The 23,311-nt window shown below is 46.1% G+C and overlaps 1 protein-coding gene across 2 annotated transcripts; it reads left to right on the top strand.

Moving 5' to 3' along the window:
- Positions 1–5,631: 5,631 nt before the first annotated feature.
- On the top strand, positions 5,632–14,017 carry SERPINA9 (serpin family A member 9). 2 transcript variants are annotated; one of them, XM_063092121.1, is made up of 5 exons: positions 5,632–5,859; positions 6,160–6,271; positions 9,521–9,794; positions 12,100–12,247; positions 13,814–14,017. In XM_063092121.1, exons 1-5 carry the CDS (start codon positions 5,641–5,643, stop codon positions 14,015–14,017), a joined length of 957 nt encoding a protein of 318 aa, XP_062948191.1. In that variant the 5' UTR covers positions 5,632–5,640. The 2 variants fall into 2 exon arrangements, with proteins under 2 accessions (XP_062948191.1, XP_062948190.1); XM_063092120.1 differs by having other exon boundaries at positions 5,632–6,271.
- The last annotated feature ends 9,294 nt before the right edge of the window (positions 14,018–23,311 follow it).

Genomic DNA, 23,311 nt, shown 5'->3' with positions numbered 1-23,311 from the left:
CCAGCAGAGGTGAGCAAGGATAGGAGCACAGAGGTGGGGAAACCAGGAGGACGTGGTGTCACAGAGCCCAGGGGAAGGGCTGGGTCAGAACCAAGTGTGATCCTCAGTGTCAAATGCTCTTCAGAAGTCCAGCAAGATGAGAACCTAGACACATTCACTGGCTTTTAGCAACATCTGGGTCAAGTTTCTGTAGACACAGCAGCAAGGCTGGAGTGGGCCGGGGAGTGAGCGGGAGGTGAGGCTGGGAGGCCATGAACACGTAGCTCTGGAGGACCGGAGCCTCAGTGGGGGAGGAAGGAGATAGGAGCAGCCAGAGGGAATGAGAGAGGGTGAGAGGAGGGTTTTTATTGTTGTGGTGGTGTTGGTCTGTTTGTCTTAATGGGCAAGACTCAAACTTTTTTAAAAGCCAATGGCGAGGATCCATTTGAGAGGGTGTTTAAGTGCAGAAGAGGGAGGTGGAAGGGTCCTGAGATGGTGAGAAGGGACACTTAAGGTTCAGGGAGGAGGACTGGCCTTAGAAGGAGGTGCAGCTTCTCTGTTGTGCTGGTGGAGTGGACAAGTGGGGGAGGGGAGGGGTGCCCAGGAAAGCAGGGATAACGTTTTTTGGAAGAGGTTGAAGCAGTTCCTTTTCTGAGGTTCTTTCTTTACGTAAGGTAGGAGGCAAGATTGTCTACTGAGAGTGAGGGTGTGTGTGAGTGTGTGTGTGTGCACACGTGCATGTGGGTACACACACATATGTGGCAGGGTGGGCATCTATTTTAAGGACATAGGAGAAAGGTTGGGGTATTCCCTACAGTCACTGGGGGAGTGAGCTGATCAGTCATATGTTGCCAGACAGATAAAGGCTGGCAACAGGGAATTCACTGTGGACCCAACTTCCTTCCCGAGACACCTTCCTCAGCAGTGCTTGGCAAAGAAGGAGCAAATAGCTGGCTTCCACCAGGTTCGAAGTCTTGCCAGAGGGCATATCACAAGACAAAGACCCCAGGATGAAGAGTATTGGAAGGAGAAGCCCTTTGACATCCAAGCTGGATAAAGAGGCAGGGGGAGGGAGGGGACTAGGGGAAAGTGAATAGGTGGGTGCTTGAAAATGAGGCTGGGGAGGTAAGTCAGGGCACGCTGGAGAAAGATCTTGAATGCCAGGGGCTTGAGCATCTCTTCTGAGCTCAGTGGGAAGCCATTGAAGAATCTGAGAGGTGAGTGACACACCCTGGTTTGCATCTAGCAAGTTCACCCGGTCCAAAGTGCAGATGAGGATGGAGCCTGGAGAAGTGTGGGAGACAGTGGAAGGTGGGGTGCAGGCGTGGGAGCTGGGGGAGGGGCCCTTGGAGGACAGAGTGTCTGTGTCACCCCAATGGGCGGAGCCCCAGTGGGAGGCCACAGCAGGGAGAGGGTCAAAGACCTTCACAGCACTGGAAGAGCGAAGGGGCGGCCACAGGAGGACAGGAGTTTGGGGTCGGGAGAGGCCAAGTGTGGAAGAGGTTGGATTTCAAGAGCCAAATGAATGAGCTTTGGCTGGGGTTTTCCCTGAGGCCTGTGGCCATAGAGCCCCAGACTCTAAAGGAAGGGGGTCTCTTGAGTCCACCTCCACGTGAGGTCCTGTGAGAGGCAGCAACTTGCCTGAGGTCACATGGAGGCCAGGGCCATTGACAAAGCAGGACACTTACTAGCCAACTCCCTATGTGACTAGTGTTTCAGCTTTCCTTACTCAGAGCAGGCTCGAAAGGAGCAAGATTTGTGACTAGGAGTCAGACGTCCCCTAGCAGGCCACATCTGCTGTTGGTGATGTGGAATCTCTGGGAGGCACAACCGGATGTTAGTAGGTGTCCCCTGAGAGCTCCCCACCCCACCCATGCCTCCCCAGAGAGGGGCACAGGCCCTGGTAGACAGCCTGGTGTTCTGTGGCATCCCGGTGCCTGGCAGCAACCCCCCTCTTCTATAAAGCTAACGTTCTCTTCCTTCAGCCTGACTCCCTCTTGCAGGGTCATGAAGAGCCGGGGACAAGGCTGTCCCTTTGCCCTGCTTCCAAGTGAGGAATGCAAAATCATAAGAGCCACAAAAGAGAAGCAGCTTTGCTCTCCTGGCCACCGTGGGCCAGATGCTGTGCTGGGTGTCTTGGGTACATTGTCTCTCTTTTCCTCAGAGCCGCCCTCTTACAGAAGGGGGACAAAGGGGCTCGAGTAGGTGAAGCCGTGCAAAGACGGCTGCACGAGGCTGCCCTTCTTTAAACACGATGTGCTGCTCCGAGGCTGTCGGCGGAACAGATGATCCTGCTCGCACTCTGACTTCGGATTGACGATGAATATCCAGTGCTGTCACCTCACCACCGAGGCCAGAGGTGCTGCAGACCCCCAAGCGAGTGCAGCACAGCCCGGCCTGTCACAGGGCTCATCAGAGAGGAGGCACGCGGGGTGCAGTTCCACACTCCCCCGGGTGCCTGGCCCCTCCATTTCCTCGCACCCTGGTTCTGAGACTGGTGGAAATGCTCTTCTTTCATCTCTGGGCAGAGCACCCGGGGGTCTGCGGGGCCCCTACGCTCTGCTCTCCACTGTGCTGGTGGGAGGAGGGCGGGGGACAGGAGGCAGGTGTGCAGAGCCGTGAAAACTGCAGGCAGTTACCAGAATAATCCTTGAAAATCCCCTCCTGACTGAGGCTCCTCTGCATCAACCCCTGGTGGGGCCCCGGCCCAGAAGCAAGTCTTCACGTCCCTGCACGTGGCCTCCCAGGCCCGCAGCCCGCCAGGCACCAGCCCCAGCCCTCGCTGCCGGCCCCTGGTGCTGAGACTGCTTCACAGACCTTTCCTGTTCCTCCAGCCCGCCTTGCTCTTGTTGACCTCTGAGCCCTCGCACAGGCCTAAACCTCTCTTCTCAGCTTTTCCCCTCACCTGGCTGACAGTTTTCAAGTCTCAATCAGCTGCCACTTCCTCTGGAGGCCTTTCTTGTCAAGCGATAAGGGTGCCCAAAGCCTGTACTCGCCCATTGCAATGCTTCTCATACCCGGTGGTATTTGCTAATGGCCTGTCTTCCCAATAAGTGACATGAGGGGCAGGAATCTGCCTATCTGTCCTCGACTGTAGCCCTAACACCTCACATAGTGCCTGCATAAGTGTGCGGGGCCGACCCAATGTGCTGAGTGCACGGATTACACACTCAAAGAACCTGCAAGTTACAGACAGACGTGCATGTAGTCCGTGATCATCCATCCAGTGTTAGATGAAGAGAGAAGTTCGGAAGTAGGAGAAGAGAGACAGGAGAGAGTGATGAAGTCACAACAGGGAAGGGGGTCAGGAAGAACAGGTGACAGCTAAGTAGAGTTTTCAAGAGTCAGAAAGAAGGGCTTTCCCATGAGCAAGACAAGGGGCATCCAGAAGAGGCATGTGCAGGTGGGGCAGTGGGAGGACAGGGAGAGAGGCGACGCTGAGCATCTGCTATTGGTGACGTGTGCAGACCACAGACGGATGTACTGGCAGACAGCGGGGCTGAAGAGGGGGAAGGGGTGGACTCTCAGAGCCATGAGCCATTCAAAGGGTTTCACCTTCGTCCCCCAGGAGTTGACCTCCGTGCATGAAGATTGGTGGAGTTCCTTGAGAAAAATCAATTTGAGAAAACACAACCAGAGAGAGGGAGACAAGTCCAGAGGCTTTGGGATTGTCCAGGGAAGTGATGAGGGAGGTTTGGAGTGAGCGAGGGGCAGGAGCATGGAGCGAAGGTGGGCCTTGAGGTGTTTCAAGCAGGAAGAACAATCGGCCATGCCCTGGATGTGGGGAAGGAGGGAGACTGCAGGGTGCTTGACTGAAGCGTGATGGTCAGTTTCTGGACTTGGATGACGACACAGGTGATATGGCCTCTGAGAAAGAGAGGCTGGAGCACCTCAGGGTGGGGGACAGCTTAAGAGGTCAGTTAGAACCTGTTAATAAAGAGTGCAGGAGGTGGATGGATATATGTGAGTGTAGCTTAGAGAGAAAACTCTGCTTTAGTCAAACAAACAAACACAAAAATTACCCAGAGAAATAGAAATGGAGAAAAATTAGCAGTTTTGCAAAAGAATTACTCATTCAGCAAAAATATTCTTCATACATTTCCTTCTAAGTTTTAATCATGTCTGGTATGATAAAATGCAATTCAATTTACATAAATTTTGTTTCCACAAAGAGATTGTAAGAAAAGTGGCTATCACATTAGGCCTGGTCTGACACTGACAAGTGACTCTGTGCCAGTATTTTTGTGGCTCTGTGCAAAGGGCTCCTTGCCTTCTTCACTTCTGGTGAAATAATTGTTTCACTTGTTGGCTGAATTTCTGCTATAGTGGGAAAAGTCTTTCCTTTTCAATTGGATGTGAGACTTAAGGCAGGTGCCCCTGGGAGAAAAATGGGTGGCAGCCATTCACACTGTAGTATAAAAGAGCAGAGAGCAAAATTTGATGGAGGGCAAGAGTTACAAAGGCACTGGGTTGTGAAAGGAGTGATAGAGTGAAGGACATCCAGGTCATAGGGAAGAAATTATAAAACTGGGAAAGGGGTGTTGAAGAAAAGCCTCAGACGGACGTGACCCACTGGAGCACGTGTCCTGCTTTGCTTTTCCGTCAGGTGTGGCACAAATCCCACCCTGCCTTGCATTAGATTCATTCATCTTCCTTTTACAAAGTGGCCACTTACAGTTGTACCTCCAGGTCAACCCACAGGTTGGAGTTCCTCTGTAAAGGTGTGTTAAAGCAAATGAGGTCTTCCTGATGGCATAAAAGTGGTTCAGGAACTGAACAGGTGAAGGTGCTGTAGGCAGGGCTGGAGAGGCTCCAGACATGACTTGATAGAACTGCCCCAAATCAATAACAACAAAACAATGATAGAAGTAATTTATCAAGCACTTACCATGTGCTGGGTCCCGTGCTGCCTTTACGTACCTTATCACACCCAATTCTCTGAATAACTCCGTGAGTAATTATCCCTGTTTTACAAAGGTGAAGAGAACTGAAGTCCAGAGAGGTTGCTTGGCCACCAGGAATGTCAGAGTTGAATGCAAGCCCAACCCTGTCCTCCTCCAAAACTACTGGAGTTTCCAAGTGCGTTGGGTCATTTAGTCTGAAATCCCCCTGGTGCCAAAGTCTTGCTAGATGAGACTCGGGGGTTGTGGGGGAACGGAAGGTAGTCGTGACTGGAGCTAGCATCTCATCAGCAACAGGCCACCAGTGCTCAGGGTACATGGAGGACCACGGTTCCAGGGCACCTCTGGGTTTCCACTTTTTGGGAGACATGAACACACCAGTAAGTGCCTGTGGCTGGGGATGGGCAGCCAGGGTGAGAAAACAATTGGACACAAAAAGGATAAAGAAAATGTGGAGGGCTCCCCGCAGGGTGACAGGTCACTCAGGCTACTAAGATTGGGACTTTGCGATCTGGTTTCACTTTCTTGGTTCTTAAAAATTAAGCCTATGAAGCAGAAACAGCAAAGAGCAAGGGACTTGGAATTTGAGGCTGGACTTTGACTCCCGGACAAACCCTGTGACCAAGGGAAAGGACTCACTCTGTTAACTGTTCCATTCGTCCCCATTCTGTTGCTAATAGCAGGGGGTGTTGAAGGGTCTCTGGTTCAGGGACCTCCCCCAAGTGTTCTTTCCTCTCTTGCAGACTTATTTTGTTCCACAATGGCATCTTCCTTCTATCGAGTTCTCTTCGTTGTTGGCCTCTGGGCTTCCACCCGTTGTGCGCCCCCGTCCAATGCCCCCAGCGGAGGGTCCTCACACTCTTCCTCCACAAGGAGCACCTGCACCTCCCCACTGTCCTCCAGCAACACCTACTTCGCCTTGCGCCTGTACCGGAGACTGGTTTTGGAGACCCCGAGTCAGAACGTCTTCTTCTCCCCCGTGAGTGTCTCTGCTTCCCTGGCTATGCTCTCCCTTGGGGCCCACTCAGCCACCAAGATCCAGATCCTCCGGGGCCTGGGATTCAACCTCACACACGTGCCGGAGTCTGCCATCCACCAGGGCTTCCAGCACCTGCTCCACTCGCTGAATGTCCCCAGCAAAGACCTGGGCTTGAAGTTGGGAAGCGTCCTCTTCATCAAAAAGGAGCTGCAGCTGCAGGCAGGTTTCTTGGACGACGTCAGGAGGCTGTATTTGTCGGAAGTCTTTTCTACAGATTTCTCCAACACCTCCGGTGCCCAGGAGAGGATCAACAGCTACGTGAAGAAGGAAACCAAAGGGAAGGTTGTGGACATAATCCAAGGCCTTGACCCTCTGACAGCCATGGTCCTGGTGAACCACATTTTCTTTAAAGGTAAGGATCTGAGAGGTTGGCTTTGATTTTGTTTTGTTTGTTGGTTGGTTTTGTTTTTGCTTAGTCAAATATGCAAGGTAGACAGACCCTAGACAGCAGGGTGGAGGAATGGGAGGGCCTAAGATCTAGTTAGTTTTGCAACTAGCTGACTGCGCGACCCTGGATATCTCCCGTTCCCTGTCCTACCTTCGGTTATCTATTATGATGGGGGCTCATTCAGCTGTCTTTGGATAGACTGATTAGGTGTCCTCTGGGGCTGACACTGGACTCAGTGGGAAGCCCATGGGAAAAATCTTCTGGAAATAGCTTGGGAGAAAGGATCTCATCTCTTGCCACCAGCAGCAGCCCCACTGCCCCCTGAAGGTTTTAGAGGAGGGACACAGAGCTCTGTGACAGCCCAGTATAAGACACAAATCCAAGGGTGAGGACACTTTCGTAGGTGTGGAAATGTAGACAAGCTGATATAACTGTCATTCGCCTTCCCTGTACATCTGTCTAGAGCTTTACAGTTTACCAAGACACTGTGTTGCAGTAGAATGACTATCAGCTTTGAAGTCAGGCAGGTTTGAGCCCCACCTCTGCCCCTCCCTTGCTCCACGATCCTCAGCACGTTGCTTTAAAAGATCTGCCATGAATTGAGCACCTGGTCTGTGCCAGTCTTTTTGCTCACTAGATGGATGGATGGAAGATAAAACCAACTTCATAGGGCTGTGCTTGAGGCTAACATGCCTGGACCCTCCAGGCAGAGTTACCCTGGGTGTTACTGTATCATCTCTCCCTTCCTTCCCCATATCTCCTCCCCTTTCTTTCTCCCTTCCTCCATCCATCTGCCCACTTATTATCCACTCACCAGTTCATTCATCCATCCGTCTATCCATGCATTCAGCCAGCCAACTATCTCTCAGCCTATTCACCCACCCTCCATCCACCTATTTACCTGCACATCCACCCGTTAACCAAGCTGTCCACCCATGTATCCATCCATCCTGCAAAGGGGGACGAGAAAGAAGGAAAACTGAGCCTTTATTAAGTAACCTGTACACTATATGTGTTGCTTGATTTCACTTAATTCTACTCTTATTGAAATATAATTCACATACCATGAAATTCACTATTTTAAAATGTACAGTTCAGTGGGTTTTGGTTTTTAGTACATTCACAAGCTTATGCAACTACCACCATTATGTAATTCCAGAACGTTCTTGTCACCTCAAAAAGAAACCCCATACCCCTTAGCAGTCACCCTTTATCACTGCTCTCCCCCCTCTGGCAACTAGTAATCTACTTTCTGTCTCTATAGATTTGTCTATTCTGGACATTTTGTGTACATGAAATAATACAGCATGATTCCAGGCCATATAATTCCAAGTCTTTTGTGTCTGGCTTCTTTCACTTACCATAACGTTTCTGAGGTTCATCCACGTTGTGTAGCATGTGTCAGTACTTAATTTCTTTCTATGGCTGGACGGTATTCCATTATATGCATATGCCACACTTTGTGTATGCAGTCATCAGTTTGTGAACATTTGGGCTATTTCTACTTTTTCACTATTATGAATAATTTTGTTAGGAACATTAGTGTACAAGTCTTGTGTGACCACGTTTTTAATTCTCTTGGATATACACCTAGGAGTGAAATTGCTGGGTAATAAAGGTGATTCTGTTTAACTTTTTAGAAACTGGAAACTGTTTTCCACAAAGGCTGCACCATTTTACATTCTCACCAGCATTTTACAAGGGTTCCAATTTCTCCACATACTTGCCAACACTTTGTGATTATCTGTGTTTTTTGTTACAGCCACAGTAGATGTGAATGGTATCTCGCTAAGATTTTGATATGCATTTCCCTAATGACCACCAACACTGAGCGTCTTGTGCCTGCTGTCTGCTCTGTAGACAGCATAGAGTTGGGCCATGTGTTTTTTAAATGACTGTGGAGGTCCTTAGTCTCATTTTTTGATAATGCCACCACACCGCCAAAAACTGTAAAGCTCTAAACAAATATACAAGAGATATGAATGACGGTTCCACTGGCTTGTCTACATTTCCACACTATAAAAATGTACTCACCCTTGAATTTGTGTCTTAATGGGCTGTCAGAGAGCTCTGTGTCTTTCCTCTAAAACCACTTCCCCCCAGTTGATCCTCGTAAGCATTTTGGTTAGTATATTTTTGCCCCAAATATTTGCCAATGCCTCAGACAGCTGCAAAATTTGTCATTGCCTGTAACTGTTTTTGGCACGTGCCCTCTGGGGAAAATAGTTTTGCATTGGTTGAGCTCTGTATCAGTCAGGGTTCCAGAGAGACAGAATCAATAGGATATGTTATATATATGAGAGGGGATTTTTAGGAGGAATTAGCTCACACGATTGTGAAGAGAAGTTCTGCCATGGGCCGTCTACACCGGATGCTGGTAGCGTGGCTCAGTCCAAGTCCAAAGCCTCAGAACCAGGGAGGCTGATGGTGTCTTTGGTGTTAGTCCTGGAACCCAAAAGCTGAAGAGTCTCAAGCTCTGATGTCCACAGACAGGAGAGAAGAGAGTGTCCCAGCTCCAGAAGAGAGAGAGAGCAATTCACTCTTTTTCTGTTTTCTGTTCTCTCTGGGCCCCCAGCGGGTTGGATGGTTCCCACCCACATTGAAGGCAGGTCTTTCCCACCCAGTCCACTCAGTCTCTCGTGCTAACCTCTGCTGGAAACACCCTCACAGACACACCTAAAAAGATAGCTTTACCAGGTTTCTCAGCTTTCCTTAATCTAATCAGGTGGACACCTTGTGTTAACCTTCACAAGCTCCAGATTATATCAAACACAGACAGCTTTACAAGTGATGTCTTCCAACACGAGACAGGTCAATAATGACAATTCTTTGGGAATGCTTTCTTTAAAGGGCTTCAGCCCCATTTTTTCCTCCAGTGGCTCTCAGGTTGCTGGATTTCACTGCAAATGTGGGCTATTATTTTTCAAGGCTACTGCAGGGCTGGAGAGTCAGGCACGGGACTAAGGCAAGTTTTAAAAACCACAGTTCACCGTTCTTACCAAGATTCATCTCTTTTCCTTTAATAAATTATTTCCCAGTTTGCACAAGCATTTGGTTAATTTCCAGCTTCCTAAAAAACTTTATTCTGATCATTGTTGGCAGTTTCCTCATTGTTTTTATGGATAAGTGAGTTTCAGAGGTCTTTACCATTTTTGCTGTCTTCGCCTCACTAATTGCACTGTGACATAAAGACCTCTCTTCTCTTTGTGCTAGCCAGGTGGGAGCAGCCCTTTAATGCTGCAGAAACAAGTAAAAGCTTTCCATTCCTGGTGGGCAAGCGGACAACTGTGCATGTCCCCATGATGCACCAGACGGAGCAGTTTGCTTTTGGGGTGGACCCAGAGCTGAACTGCTCTGTGCTGCAGATGGACTACAGGGGAGGCATCGTGGCATTCTTTGTCCTCCCTGGCAAGGGCAAGATGAGACAGCTGGAGCAGGCCTTGTCAGCCAGGACGCTGAGAAAGTGGAGACACTCACTGCAGAAAAGGTGGGCATCTGTGTCAGTTTGCTGGCATCTGTGTCAATTTGCTGGCACCTGAGGCAGGTGATGATACACATCCAAGGATGGGGAAAAGACTGTGCTAGCAGCTGTCAAATAATCATTCCTGCAAATTGAGCAGGTGTTGCATGCTGGACAGTGAGCTTGCTGCTGTGTTTACAGGTTTGCACTTGAACTTCACCATCACCTGATACATGAGGAGTCTTATTACCCACCCCTACCCCCATTTCACAGATAAGGAAATAGAGGATCCAAGAGGGCAAGTGAATTGCCCATGGTCATGTAGCTATTATGTCACTGCAGAGCTATTATGTCATGGTAGCTATTATGTGCTAGCAGAGCTTGCTCTAGAAGCCAATCTGATATTGAATTCCATGGAATGATTCCATAAAAGCAAACAAATAAAGCATCGGTGCTTACTGATGAAATAAGGATAACAATATTACTGAATCTACTGGTTATTGTAAAGGTAAAATAAATTATTATCTATAAAACCCTTAATAGAATGCCTAAGTGATAGCAAGTACTCAATAAATATTAGCTAATAGTAATATTATTATTACTTCTGTAATTATTATGGAGAATATCAAAAGGATATTAACTATAAGATAAAAAGGAATATCAAAGTCTTTTTTCTATTTTTTTAAAATTTATTCAAAAATAATTGATTGGTCATATCTGTGGGGTACAGTGTTGAATATCAATACCTATGTGCAATATGTGATGTTCAAGTCAGGGTAATTAGTATATTCAACATTACAAAATGTAAGCATTTTTCGTGGCCCTTTGTCAATTTCTCACTAAGCCCCCTCTGCCTCCCTTTTCCCACTTCTGCTGGCCTCAGTTCTGTTCTCTCCTTTTGAAAGTTCAATGAATTATTGTGATTGTTCTTTCTTCCTTTCTTTCTTTCTTTTTGTTTGTTTGTTTCTTTCTTTCTCTTTTAATTTTTTTAGCTCCCACTTATGAGTGAGGACATGGATTTCTCTTTCTGTGCCTGGCTTATTTCACTTAACATAATTTTCTCTAAGTTCATCCGCGTTGCTGCAAACAGCCGAATTGCACTCTTTTTTAGGGCAGTGTGGTAGTCCATTGTGTAGATACACCACAGAGGAGTCAAAGTCTCATGCTCAGTCTCTTATCAATATTTTTTTGGGCATCATTCCCAGGGGCTTATAGTCTAGGAAGAGAGAAAAGATAGGATTGAGGATAACCGTAATTAGAGAAGGACAATGATCAGTGCCCCAGGGGAGGGCAGGCAGAGTGCTGGGGAACTCTGAGCAGAGAGAGACCATTTTCAGCTGGGCTTGGGCTTCAAGGAGGTGGTGGCATCTGAGCATGGGAAGGACAGGAACACATAAAGGCTTGGGAAGGGCATTTTTGGCAGAGAAAACAGCACTGGCCACGATTCAAAATCAAGGATCAAGAGAAGCTGGAGGATGTTCCCGAGGTTTCTTCTCTTCTCAGACTGTTACCGGGTCTGGGAAGAGGACGAGGAGGCAGGAGGGAGGCTGGGGAGGGAGCGGAGAGCACCGAGCAGCAAACGGAGCAAAGAGAAGACAGAGATGCCAAGGCCAGCACAGGCGACAGTGACAGGGAGGAGAGAGCTGTCCATGGGGTTGGCTGTCACAAGAGCTCTGTCAGACGAGGACAGAGAAGCGTCCACCCAACACTTTTGTGCTCTCATTTCTGCAAGTCACTCACTACATGACCCTGGGCTAAGCACTAAAACTGAACTCACCACCTTTAAGAGGAGGAAAATGTTACTGAATGTGCCTGCGACAATGTCTGACACATAGTAAATGCTCAATAAATGCAGGCTGTTTACTCCTGGTTCAGGGAAATCGTTGTTACCACACAGGACCAGTGCAGGTATAGAGTGTTCCCAACACTGAAAGAAGTTCTGTTGGATTTTGCTTCCCTAGGGGACTAGCAGGGTTTGTGTCAGGAAGGGCTGGTGGGAGGCTCTCTGAGCAGGGGGTGGCAGAGGAGCTCCATCCCTACTTGGCGTCTCCCGTTAGTGTCCACCACGAGCTGGGCCACCTTCTCACCTCCGCACCCTAGTTAATTAGGGGGCCCATTTGTCTCCGTGCATATCTTCAGCACTGGGCTTGCTCAGCTGGGAAGCTACTTCCAAAGCAACCTGGGCTGTCTGCCTGGGTTGTATTGACCTTTTTAGCAGCAACCAGCACTGTCCGGAGGAAGAACAAAGTCTCCTGAAATGCCACCTAGAAGCAGAGACAGAGACAAGCAAGGGCTTGTAACCTCATCTTTTTTATTTTCCCCTTCTCTACAGGTGGATAGAGGTGTTCATCCCCAAGTTTTCCATTTCTGCCTCCTATGACCTGGAAACCATCCTCCCAAAGTTGGGCATCCGCAATGCCTTTGACCAAAACGCCGATTTTTCTGGAATTACAAAGAGAGACTTCCTGCAGGTTTCCAAAGTGAGTTGATTGAGAATATCTGCAAGAAATCCTGAGCTGAAAGCAGCTATAGAGATTAGCTAATCAAGCACTCTCATTTCATTGATAAGGGACAGAGGCCAGGCAGGTGAAGTGGTTTCTCTGTGGCCAGAAGACCCAAATCTTCTTCTTTTTTTTTAAAAGATGACCAGTAAGGGGATCTTAACCCTTGACTTGGTGTTGTCAGCACCACGCTCTCCCAAGTGAGCTAACCAGCCATCCCTATACAGGGATCCGAACCCGTGGTCTTGGTGTTATCAGCACCACACTCTCCCAAGTGAGCCACGGGCCGGCCCTAGAAGACCCAAATCTTGAGGCTGCCAGGCCTGTGGCTTCCTGGCTATCATCCCTCTGCTGTCCAGGCACTCTTTAACCTCTTCACACAAACGTTCCGAAGGCCCAACTACAGTTCTTTGAGAATCGAGCCTGCCCTCTACAGGCAATGCTGCTGCCCCAACCTGCTGAGGACGAGCAGGTGCCCTCTGGCATTCGACCTCACTTCCTTCCTCCCTAAAGTTTAGGTTCTCGCACAGACATCATAATGTGGCTGCTTATAAGCCATTTGAACCACATAGATGTGTTCTTTGGCTTGTAGTGTTTAAAAAATGAGAAAGAGAGAGAGATGACTTTTAAAACGATATATTGGATCTAAAAGTCTGGATTTCTGATCCTTGAAACAAATCACCAAGACCGATTCCCACATGGCAACACTAAACCCAAACCCCTACACAGCAGCTATGGGCAGACGGTAGCCTCTAGGTTACTGGTGATCCCCCTCTCTTACAGGAGGGCTCCTCACCTCATTGGGGTTACCTGTGGGTTCCTGATCCCTGGCTTAAAATTTTATTTTGATCATGGGTTATAATGGTCAGAGTTGGTCCTGGGGTGACTGAAGGGGAACTTCCTCATCGGTTTCCAGGAAAGGAATGCCAAGAGGTCCCATTGGAATACGATGAGCATAGTGGACCTTTTCCCAAGGAAAATGCTCATGTGCCCCTATGAAAAATACTGCCTTTAATCACAGGGAGTTTACAGCCTCCCTGAAGCTTAGAAGTGCATGAACCCCAGATTAAGAATCTTTTCCCTAGGAGACAAGAAAAGGATCCTTCCTTCAGTAATAGCAACTCACGTCCACTGTGCAACAACTGTAGCAATTGCTTTTGCAAGCAAGTGTTCTGTGTGACCTCCTCTAATTCACACTATACCCTTGTGGGATACATGCAATTATTACCACCTTTTGTAGATTTGGAAACTGAAGCACACAGCATCTAAATGACTTTTGCAGCAATAAGTGGTAGAACTGAGACTCAAACCCAGATCTCCCTGGTCTGTGTTTGAAGCCATTCAATTCCATGTGCAAGAGCTGATGGACCAGTAACCACCACCAGCTGCAATCTACTGAGCAAACCTAATTAATGCTAGGCCTTTGGTGTACATAATCTAGAAGCTTCCCAAGGCAGGTGTCGCCATTCCCAGGCAAAACATCAAAACTCAGTGAGGTAAAGATGTCTCCACGGGGACCACTGACACTTGTTTCTCCCTTGGCAGGCTACCCACAAGGCTGTGCTGGACGTCAGTGAGGAGGGTACTGAGGCCGTAGCAGCTACCGCCACCAAGCTCATAGTCCGGTCAAAGGACAGCCCCCCTCATGCCACTGTATACTTCAATAAGCCCTTCCTAATGCTGATTATAAATGAAGCCACAGATTCTATGCTCTTCTTAGGGAAAGTTGAAAATCCCACCAAATCCTAGGTGGGAAATGGCCTGTTGACTGATTGGACATTGATACTGCACGGGAAATAAACCACGTGCCTTCTCCTGTTCCGAGGGTCCACCTGACCCCAGCAGAGCTGAATTTCTGGTGGGGATGCTGCTTCCAAGTCTCCACCATCAAACCATCAACAAAGACCCCAGTCACAGGCTAAAGTTCATGAACCTTAGTCAGTGTCCCTTTCCACAGATTCTCCCAGGTAACTAGCTTCATGGAGTATTGCTGGGTTGGCATATTTCCCTCACTCAGAGCTCCTGGGAATAATAACATATAGGTCAGTCACCTTTATTGCAGAATTACAGTAACAAATTCAATAAACCTAAAATGTGAATTCAGCTGGCAACAGGGTTTCCACATACCTGCAGCATCCTAATCTGAAAATGATTAGTTAGCTAACTCACAGTGGCTGGTGGTCATCCCATGACATTTCAGCAGCTGCATGAATTTGTTTAATCATTTGTTCAACGAAAACTTATTGCACACTTAATATACGCTAGGAGTGAATCAGGTGGTCACGGTCCCTGGCCTGTTGGGCCTAGATGGGGGAGACAGACCTCTCAGCAACAACAATAAAACCACACCTATGAATAAAAATTGTCATTACAGATTATAAGTGCTGTGAAGGCATTGACTAGGATGGTTGAGAGAGTAATAGACAAGCAAGGGCTGTTTCGTGAGTGCAGAGGCTGTGAGTCAGGAATGAGCAGGTGTGGAGGGGGAGGGTCAGAGGAAGGCCCTTATGGCTGGAACATCGTGTGTCACAGATGAAATAGGAGAAAAAAGGACACAGAGGTACAAGGAGGTCAGATGATATAGAGTGTTGTGGGCCAAGGAAAGCAGTCTGGGTTTCGTGGGGAGGGCCAGAAAACCGGTTGAGTTCCTCAACAGGAAAATGGAAGAACTAATGTATGGATTGTGAAGCCTGTCTGAGTGCCGTGGGATGGTTTCCATCTCATCGGGGCTGGCTGTCTTCCTGACTCTGACATTGTCACACACACAGCCCTCTGGGTGCTCTGCCTCCTTCCTGCTGGTTTGTAGTGACAATGTTCTAGCTCCCCTACTCTGAACCCTGAGAGCCACACCTGGTGCAATGGGCCACAGTGGCACCAAGGCCAAGGCAATTCATGCCCTTGAGTCCTCTCGACATCCTTCCCTCTCTCTCTGCCAGATGGGCAGTGCTGGCTCCTTCCCACCTCATCTTTCACTCCCAAGGGTGTCTCTTGCAGCCTCCAGCAGAGCCCTCGCTCCCATCAACCCAAAGACTCCTTTCCTGATCATCATGAGGCACCTAGCACATCTGAGCACATTGGCTTCGCCATGCTCTTTAACATGGAAAGAAAGAAAACAGAAGGGAGTTATGCTGGAAGGCTGGCAGAAGCTTCAAAGGAATTTAATCCCCTGCTCCCGACACTCCCACTTTATTTTACGAATAGGAGAGCAGAGACTCAGAGGGCAAAAACCGATAACCTCGGCTGCAGGAACTTTCTGGATAGAATTAGAACCAGGACCAAAGCCCATATATTAGGGCTCCATCTCTGATTTTTCCGTAATGCTGCCTGTATCATTCATTTTATACACAATGCTCTGCCCATAGGCACTCACAAAGGTCACAGTTAAGAAAACAGTCATCCTGCCCTCCAGGGAGCATGCTGGATCAGACACAGCTCCACGCTTGTGCAGGTTTCCAAGAGTAGACAGGATGTCCTACAATGGCACAAAGGAAATGGCAGGTGTAAAGAGCTGACTAATGACACTTTTGTTGTTAACTAGTTCTTTCTAGTAACCATTGAGAGCCCCAAATAGTCAGGAGTGGGTGAGGGCCGTCAGCTTCCCCCACGACAACTTGCTCCGGGTGGCACATTAAAATGGAAGCAAGCCTCAGGTGGCATTCTGGTGCCCATTCAGACTGTGTTAGCAAACTGGTACAAGAACAGGCATAGAACGTTCTCTGTCCACTTGGTGAGGTCCCAGCTCTCTGTGTGAGATGCCTGTCCTTTGCATTTGTTTTGAAAAGTGTTTTAGTCAGATATGGTGAGGTGACAAAAACAGAGATAACTGTCTTTGAAACAAGAGTTTACAACTTAGAGCAACCAAGAGAAGAGGACATGCCCCACCATGCAGGGTCACACGGGGAAGCACCAGGGTTGGTTGGGAGGCAGAAGGAGCGGAGATGGGAGCAGAGCCTTGGCAGAGCATTTACAACAATAGGGTGGGAAGTACGTAGGTGGGGACATCCCCTATTGGGCAAGAAGTGACTCACAGAGTTTGGGGCTTGTGGCTGGAGGATTTGTGAACTGACTCGCATGCTTGCAAAAACAGAGAGAATGGGATGGATGCGATCAATCTTGGCCATTGGTCTGGCCCATTTAGTTCAGGATCTATAAACAAAGACAGCACATAACTAGACAGGGACCTCTGGGTCAGGGACACAGATGCAGAGTCAGGTAGATGTGGGTGTAAATTCCAGCTCTGCCCCCACCCCAGCCGTGGGTGAGTTACTGAACTTCCCTAATGATGCTGAGTACCTTTTCAAGGGCTTATCCGCTATTCATGGGTCTTCTTTGGTGAAATGTCTGTCTTAGTTTATTTTCTGTCACTTATAACAATGCCTGAAACTGGGTCATTTATGAAGAAACAAAATTTGTATCTTACAGTTATGGGGCTGGAAAGTCCAAGTGAAACCGAGTAGGTACCCTTTCTCAATAAAGCCCTTCAAAAATTTAGATGAAAGCAGGCTGTGGCCTTGGTACCCCCAAAATGAAGTGGTTGAGAATGTGGGAACTGGGCTCTCCATTTAAGGAGCTGAGACCGGCAGCTAGCAGCTGCGGTGGGGAGCACTAAGGCAGCTCTGTGAGTTAGCGGCATGTTACCTAGGCAGTAAGAAGCGCCACTAGGCTCCTGGGGTCAAGGACACATCTTGACACATACCCTTGAGGTGTTTTTACAGGGACAAATGCCCAAGTTTCGCAGGCCCTGGAATGTGCTGACGAGATGTTGACTGCAAAGACCCCAGACTGATCGGAACCACAAGAGTGATAAGCAGAGGCCCAAAGCTGTTTTCTTTGTTCTTGGAGATTCGAGCAATCAGAAATACCCACAGGTCGCTTCCACAGTCTCGCCCCCAACCCACAAGCCTTTCTTTTAAAAATTCTTGCTGGCAAGCCTTTGAGGAACATGGCTTTTTTTTTTTTTTTTCAGCTTTAGCTTCCTGACCTTCAATTACTCAGCCTTGCAATTAAAGCTTAATTTCCTGCATAGCAACCCAGTGTCAGTGTTTTGGTTTAGCTGTACTTCAGGTGAATGGCCCCAAGTTTGGTTCAGTTACACAAGGTCAAGAAGCACATCTGGTGAGGGTCTTCGTCCTGGTGGGGACTCTCTGCAGAATCCCAAGGCAGCATAAGACATCACATGGTGACAGGGCAGGAGTGTGCTAACGTGCTAGCTCATGTCTCCCTTCCTCTTACAAAGCCAGTGGTTCAAGTCCCATGACAACTCATTAATCCATTCATACATTAATGGATTAATCCATTCATACATTAATGGATTAATCCATTCATACATTAATGGATTAATCCATTCATACATTAATGGATTAATCCATTCATGAGAGCATAGCCCTCCTGATCCAATCATCTCTTAAAGGCCTCACCTCTAAATACACCACATTGTGGATTAAATTTCAACATAATGTTTGGAGGGGAAATTCAAACCACAGCACTGTCTGTTTGAGTCTTTTGCCCATTTATAAATTGTTTGTCTTTTTATTATGAGTCATTACAGTTATTTACATATTCAGGACACAAGTCCCTTATCAGATGTATGTTTCGCAAATATTTTCTCTCAGTCTGTGGCTTGACATTTTATTTTCTTAATTGTGTCTTTTGAAGCACAAAAGTTTTTAATAAAATGTAATTTATCATTTATTTTTTTATGCACATGCTTTTGGTGTCATATCTGAGAAGAGTTTGCCTAAACCAAGGTCATAAGGATTTTTTCCTCTATTTTCTTGTAGAATGTTACACTTTTAACACTTAAATTTAGGTCTGTGATCCATTTGAGTTTCAATCTGGTATATGGTGATAAGTAAGTGTATAGGTTTTTTGGTTTCATTTTTGCATTTGGACATTTTTGCATTTGGACATTCAATTTTCCTCACACCGTTTATTGAGAAGACCGGTCCTCTAAACCACTGAATTGTCTCAGCATCTTCTTTTCTAATATAAGTGTTTAAAGTTACAAATTTTCCCCTAAGTTCTGCTTTAGCTGCATTCCATATATTTTGATATGTTGAATTTTTAAAATTACATTCAGTTTAAAATATTTTTAATTTCTCCTATAATATTGTCTTTGAACCATGGGTTATTTAGAAATGTGTTATTTAATTTCCAAATATTTATGGCTTTTTCAGATTTCTTTATATTGTGAATCTATCATAACCACACAAAATACTTATTATGATTTCAATCTGTTAAATTTTATTATTAAACTTGTTTAATGGACCAGCATACAGTATATCCTGGATAAAGTTTCATGTGTGATTCAAAAATCACATGTATTCTGCAGAAAGTGAGAAGATATTCTTTAAATGTCAGTTAGGTCAACTTGGTTGATAATGATGTCAAATCTTCTATATACCTGTTGATTTTCTGATTAGTTGTTTCATCAGTTCTTGTGAGTGGAGTATTGAGATTTCTAATCATTGTTGTTGAGTTGTTTATTTCTCCTTTCAATTCTGCCAACTTTTGCTTTATGTATTTTGTTGGGGTTTTTTTGGGGGGGGAAGGAGGGCTAGCCACTATGGGATCCACACTTTATGCATTTTGGGACTCTTCCGTTGAGTATAATACATTTGAAAACATAATGACTTCCTGATGTTTAAACCCTATTATCATTACAAAATATCCCTCCTTGTCTCTAGTAACATTCTTGTCCAAAGTCTATTTTATCTAATATTAATACAGCAATGCCTATTATGGTTACTGTTTACATGTACATCTTTTTCTACCATCATTTTATTTTCAACCTATTTTTATCTTTGAGTGTAAGCTATGTCTCTCTTAGACAGCATATAGGTGGGCCTGCCTTTTTCATACAGCTGAACAATCTCTTACCCTTAAGCACAATATTCAGGCCATTCACATTTAATGTATTTATTGATATGTTTGGAATTATTGATATGTTTCTTTCATTTGCCAGTCTCATGCCTTTTTTGTTTCTTTGTTCCTCCCTTATTACCTTCTTTTGTGACTCAATATTTACTCTTTGGAGCTGTTTTTTCTCTTTGTTTGCTCTAAGGATTATAATTTAAATCTTAAGTTATCACAATCAACTTCAGAATGACATTAACTTAGTTTAAGTAAAATATAAAAACTTGACTCCAATATAGCTCCATTTTCTTCCCCTTCTTTGTGCTATGATTGTCATATATATTGCATGTGTATATGTTATAAACCCACGTTGCTGTATTTATACACACATTATACACAACAAATACAATAAATACATATTGTTGTATTTATTGCTTTAAACAATCTTATGGACTTTACAGACGTTAAGAGAACAATGAGAAAATATATTTTTAAAGCCTTTTATACTTATGTGCATATTTACCACTTTTATCATTCTTCCTTTTTTCCTATGGATTGAAGTTACCATCTGGTGTCATTTCCTTTTAGCCTGAAGGGCTTCCTTTAGTATTTCTTATAAGGCAGATCTCTAGCAACAATTTTGCCAGTCTTTCTTTATCTGTAAATGTCATTTCAATTTCATTTTTGACAGATAGTTTTGCTGGATATAGAATTCTTTGACAATTTTTTTCACCTATCACTTTAAACATGTCATCCAATTGCATTCTTCCCTCCATTGTTTCTAACTAGAAGTCAGCCATTAATTGTATGATTTCCCGTACATAATAAATCATTTTTTCTCTTGCTGCTTGCACGATTTTTTGTGTGTCTTTGGTTTTCAACAATTTAATGAGGATGTGTCTAGGTGTATATATCTCTTTGAGCTTCTTATAATTGTAGATTAAAGTTTTCCATCAATCTGGGGAGATTTCAACCAGTATTTCTTCAAATATTTTTCTTCTTTATTTATGTCCTCTCCTTTGGAACTTCCGTCACACTTATGTGACTATGTTGGATGTTATATTACCAGTCAGTGAGGCTTTGTTCATTTTTTAGTTAACTTTTTCTCTCTGTGTGTTCAGACTGGATCATTTCTATTGGCTTAACTTTGAGTTCAGTGTATCTTTCTTCTACCATCTCAAATATACTGTTGAGCCCCTGGGTGAACTTTTGTTATTGTTCTTTCAACTAGAGAATGTTCATTTCTAAAGAATAATTTCTATATCTTTATTGAGATTCCTTATATCTGTTGTATCATTGTCATTGCATTTTTCTTTAATTTTTAGTTACAGTTTCCTTTAGTTCTTTGAACATATTTATAATAACTGTTATAAAGTCTTTGGCTGCTAAATTTAGCATCTGGGGATACTCAGAGGCAGCTTCTACTGACTTTTTTTTTTTTTCCTAGTTATAGATCACACTTGCTTATTTCTTTGCATGTCTCACAATTTTTTGTTCAGTACTAAGCATTTCATATAATACATTGTAGTATCTCTGCATTCTGGCTCACCCCCACCTCTTCCAAAATACACATACAAGGGTTTTTGGTTTGTTTGTTTTGTAACATCTATGATATGTGTCTCTTCTGCAATTTATGGCCATGGATGTTTCTGCTCAGTTTTTCTTTCCTTACTTTTATTTGCAAGCCTGAATCCTAGAGGTCATGCCCGTGTCTATATAGCTTATTCTTCAGCTATATATTGGTCAGAAACTGTTCTCAAACACCTTGGCCCAATAAAACTTCCAGTCTGAGCTGATAGATCTGTGTGTGGGCTAATAAGTGCATTCAAACCTCAGAAGTTCTCAAGTCTACCCAGCTGTTGCTTTCCACTTCCACTTTTCTCTCTTGCTTCTCTGCAGGCCAGGGAGGTATAGGTGGCTTGGGCCTGCACCAATCTCTGTAGTCCATGTGCAGAGTCTCCATTCAACTTGGGATATGTAGAGAGTTCATGAAAACCCCTATGGCTATTGCATCTCTTGGTGCTTCCTGTTCAACACCAGCAATCTCACAGGTCTGTTTACTGCCCCAGATAGCAAGAAAAAAAAAAACAGTGTGGTCTCGTGAAGTTTGCATCCTACTGGACAGGCGCAGGTAATAAATGTAATAAATGTAAGACAGGTGGTGATGATTGCTGTGAGGGGAAAAAAAACGGGTGAGGATGATATAGGAAGGATGTGGGAGAGTGAGGGTGTGCTGGGGAAGCACAGCGAGGGGATGGGGCGGACTCCAGGACACACCTGGCCTGATGTCCTGTGGCTTGCGTGGAATCCTGACAATGCTCCTTGAAACCAGAGAGTCCAGTTCATCACCTGGGATCGTATAAAACTTGCCCATGCAATCTATGCACAAAATTAGTAATGACCTTAGAAAAGGCTCAAGCGTGAAAAAGTTAACAAAAAAGATAGTAGATGAGAAGCGATGAGGCAAAGTCGCTCCCAGAGTTTCTGCAGATCTTCCCCTTCTCCTCCTCAGGTAAAGGACGGCTAAAAAGCAGGGGTCTCAACTGAGTCCTCGGTCCACAGGCAGTTACCAAATACTTACCAAGCACCAGGGCTGGGCCAGGCACTAGGAGTACAGCAGGAAACAAGGTGACATTTCTCCCCTTCCTGAAGTTTACAGCTGAGAGATGGGACTGACGATAAACAAATGCATTAAAGAAATGGTTATGAGGGGCCGGCCCGTGGCTCCCTTGGGAGAGCGTGGTGCTGACACCACCAAGTCAAGGCTTAAGATCCCCTTACCGGTCATCTTTTTTTAAAAAAATGGTTACCAATCAGTGGTTCTCAAAGTGTGGTCCCCAGACCAGGAGCATCAGCATCACCTGCAAACCCAGACCCCACCCCAGATCCACTGAATCAGAAACTCGGCAGTGGGGCCCAGCAACCTGTGTTTGAAGCCCTCCAGATGATTTAATGCATGCTCAAGTTTGTGACAGGTCACGATAAAGACCGTGATCGAGAGTGCAGCAGCGTTATTTAGACAGGGTGTTCAGGGCAGGGCCCTTAAAGGAGGTGACATCTGAAGTGAGCTGAAGCCCAAAGGCAAAGAATGAGCCAGCAATGGGAAGAGCCAGAAGAGAGTTCCAAACACAGGAACAGCAAGTGCCAAGGCCCTGAGGTACAGAAGGGCCTGCTGTGTTCGAGGAAGGAAAGGGAAGACAGTGTGACTTGTGTACGACAGGGCATCTCACAGGATGCGCAGGGTCTGAAAGTCAGCAAGCCCACGTGATGTCAGCCTAAACCACACTCGAGCCCTGGGGTGCTGGACAGTCACGGAGCCCTCCAAAACCTTCTCTAAAATGAAGGGAACAAGATTATTGAGGCTGCATCCCTCCCTGGGCTGTTCTGAGAATTCAGTGAGCTGGAGGACACGAAAGCATTTAGAAAAGCACGAGGCAGTGTTCAAGTGGGAATTTTTATCATTAAGGGAGTCAATTAAGAATATAACCACAGTATCCAGCCTCCCACAGTGAGAAGCCAACAGACCATAGGCCAGCGCCACCTGGTCCCTGGCTACTGCCTGCTGTCTGGTCTCTGGAGCTGAGCAAGATTGAGATGATCCTGGAAAAAGAATCTGTTTCGGAGGGCTGAGGTGGGGGATTTCCCAGAAACGTCTGATTGGGGAACTCACGCTTCTACCCTATTATTCACTCTAAGAGGATCACCTGCTTCATAAGGAGGTGGTGATTTGCTCCAACTGCCTGCAAACTTTCCCCAGGAGTTATAAAGGCAGTGCCAGATTTCTCGCAGAACCAGGTCATGTGCTATCGTCATACCAGAACCAACTTCATTACCATCCGCTGATGCCCCTTTCTTGGGGGGACTCAGCCAAGGGCTCATTTCTGCTTCGAGCTTAAAGAAGAGCTTCAACCAGGACCCTGAGAACATGGAGGTGATATCATTATGAGGTGGCTCAGTAACTAGCCCCTGGATCCTAGATTAAATTCAAAATCACTCTCCAAAATGAAAAGATACTGTCTCCAGAAGCTACCCTTCACCTGGCTGTCATAGCATCTTTGCACCCTGAGTGGTCAGGGGTGGAGGGGACCAGAGGCTGTGGTCCAGTCCCTCGTGTACAGAAAGGAAAGCCCCAGAAAGAGGAGGGACTGAGCACCAGCACCCAATGAGCTGGCTGCTGTGCTAAGATTA

The sequence above is a fragment of the Cynocephalus volans genome, chromosome 3 (genome assembly GCF_027409185.1).
Source record: "Cynocephalus volans isolate mCynVol1 chromosome 3, mCynVol1.pri, whole genome shotgun sequence".
In the NCBI taxonomy this organism is placed as follows: Eukaryota; Metazoa; Chordata; class Mammalia; order Dermoptera; family Cynocephalidae; genus Cynocephalus; species Cynocephalus volans.
This window is presented reverse-complemented; position numbering and strand designations above follow the sequence as displayed.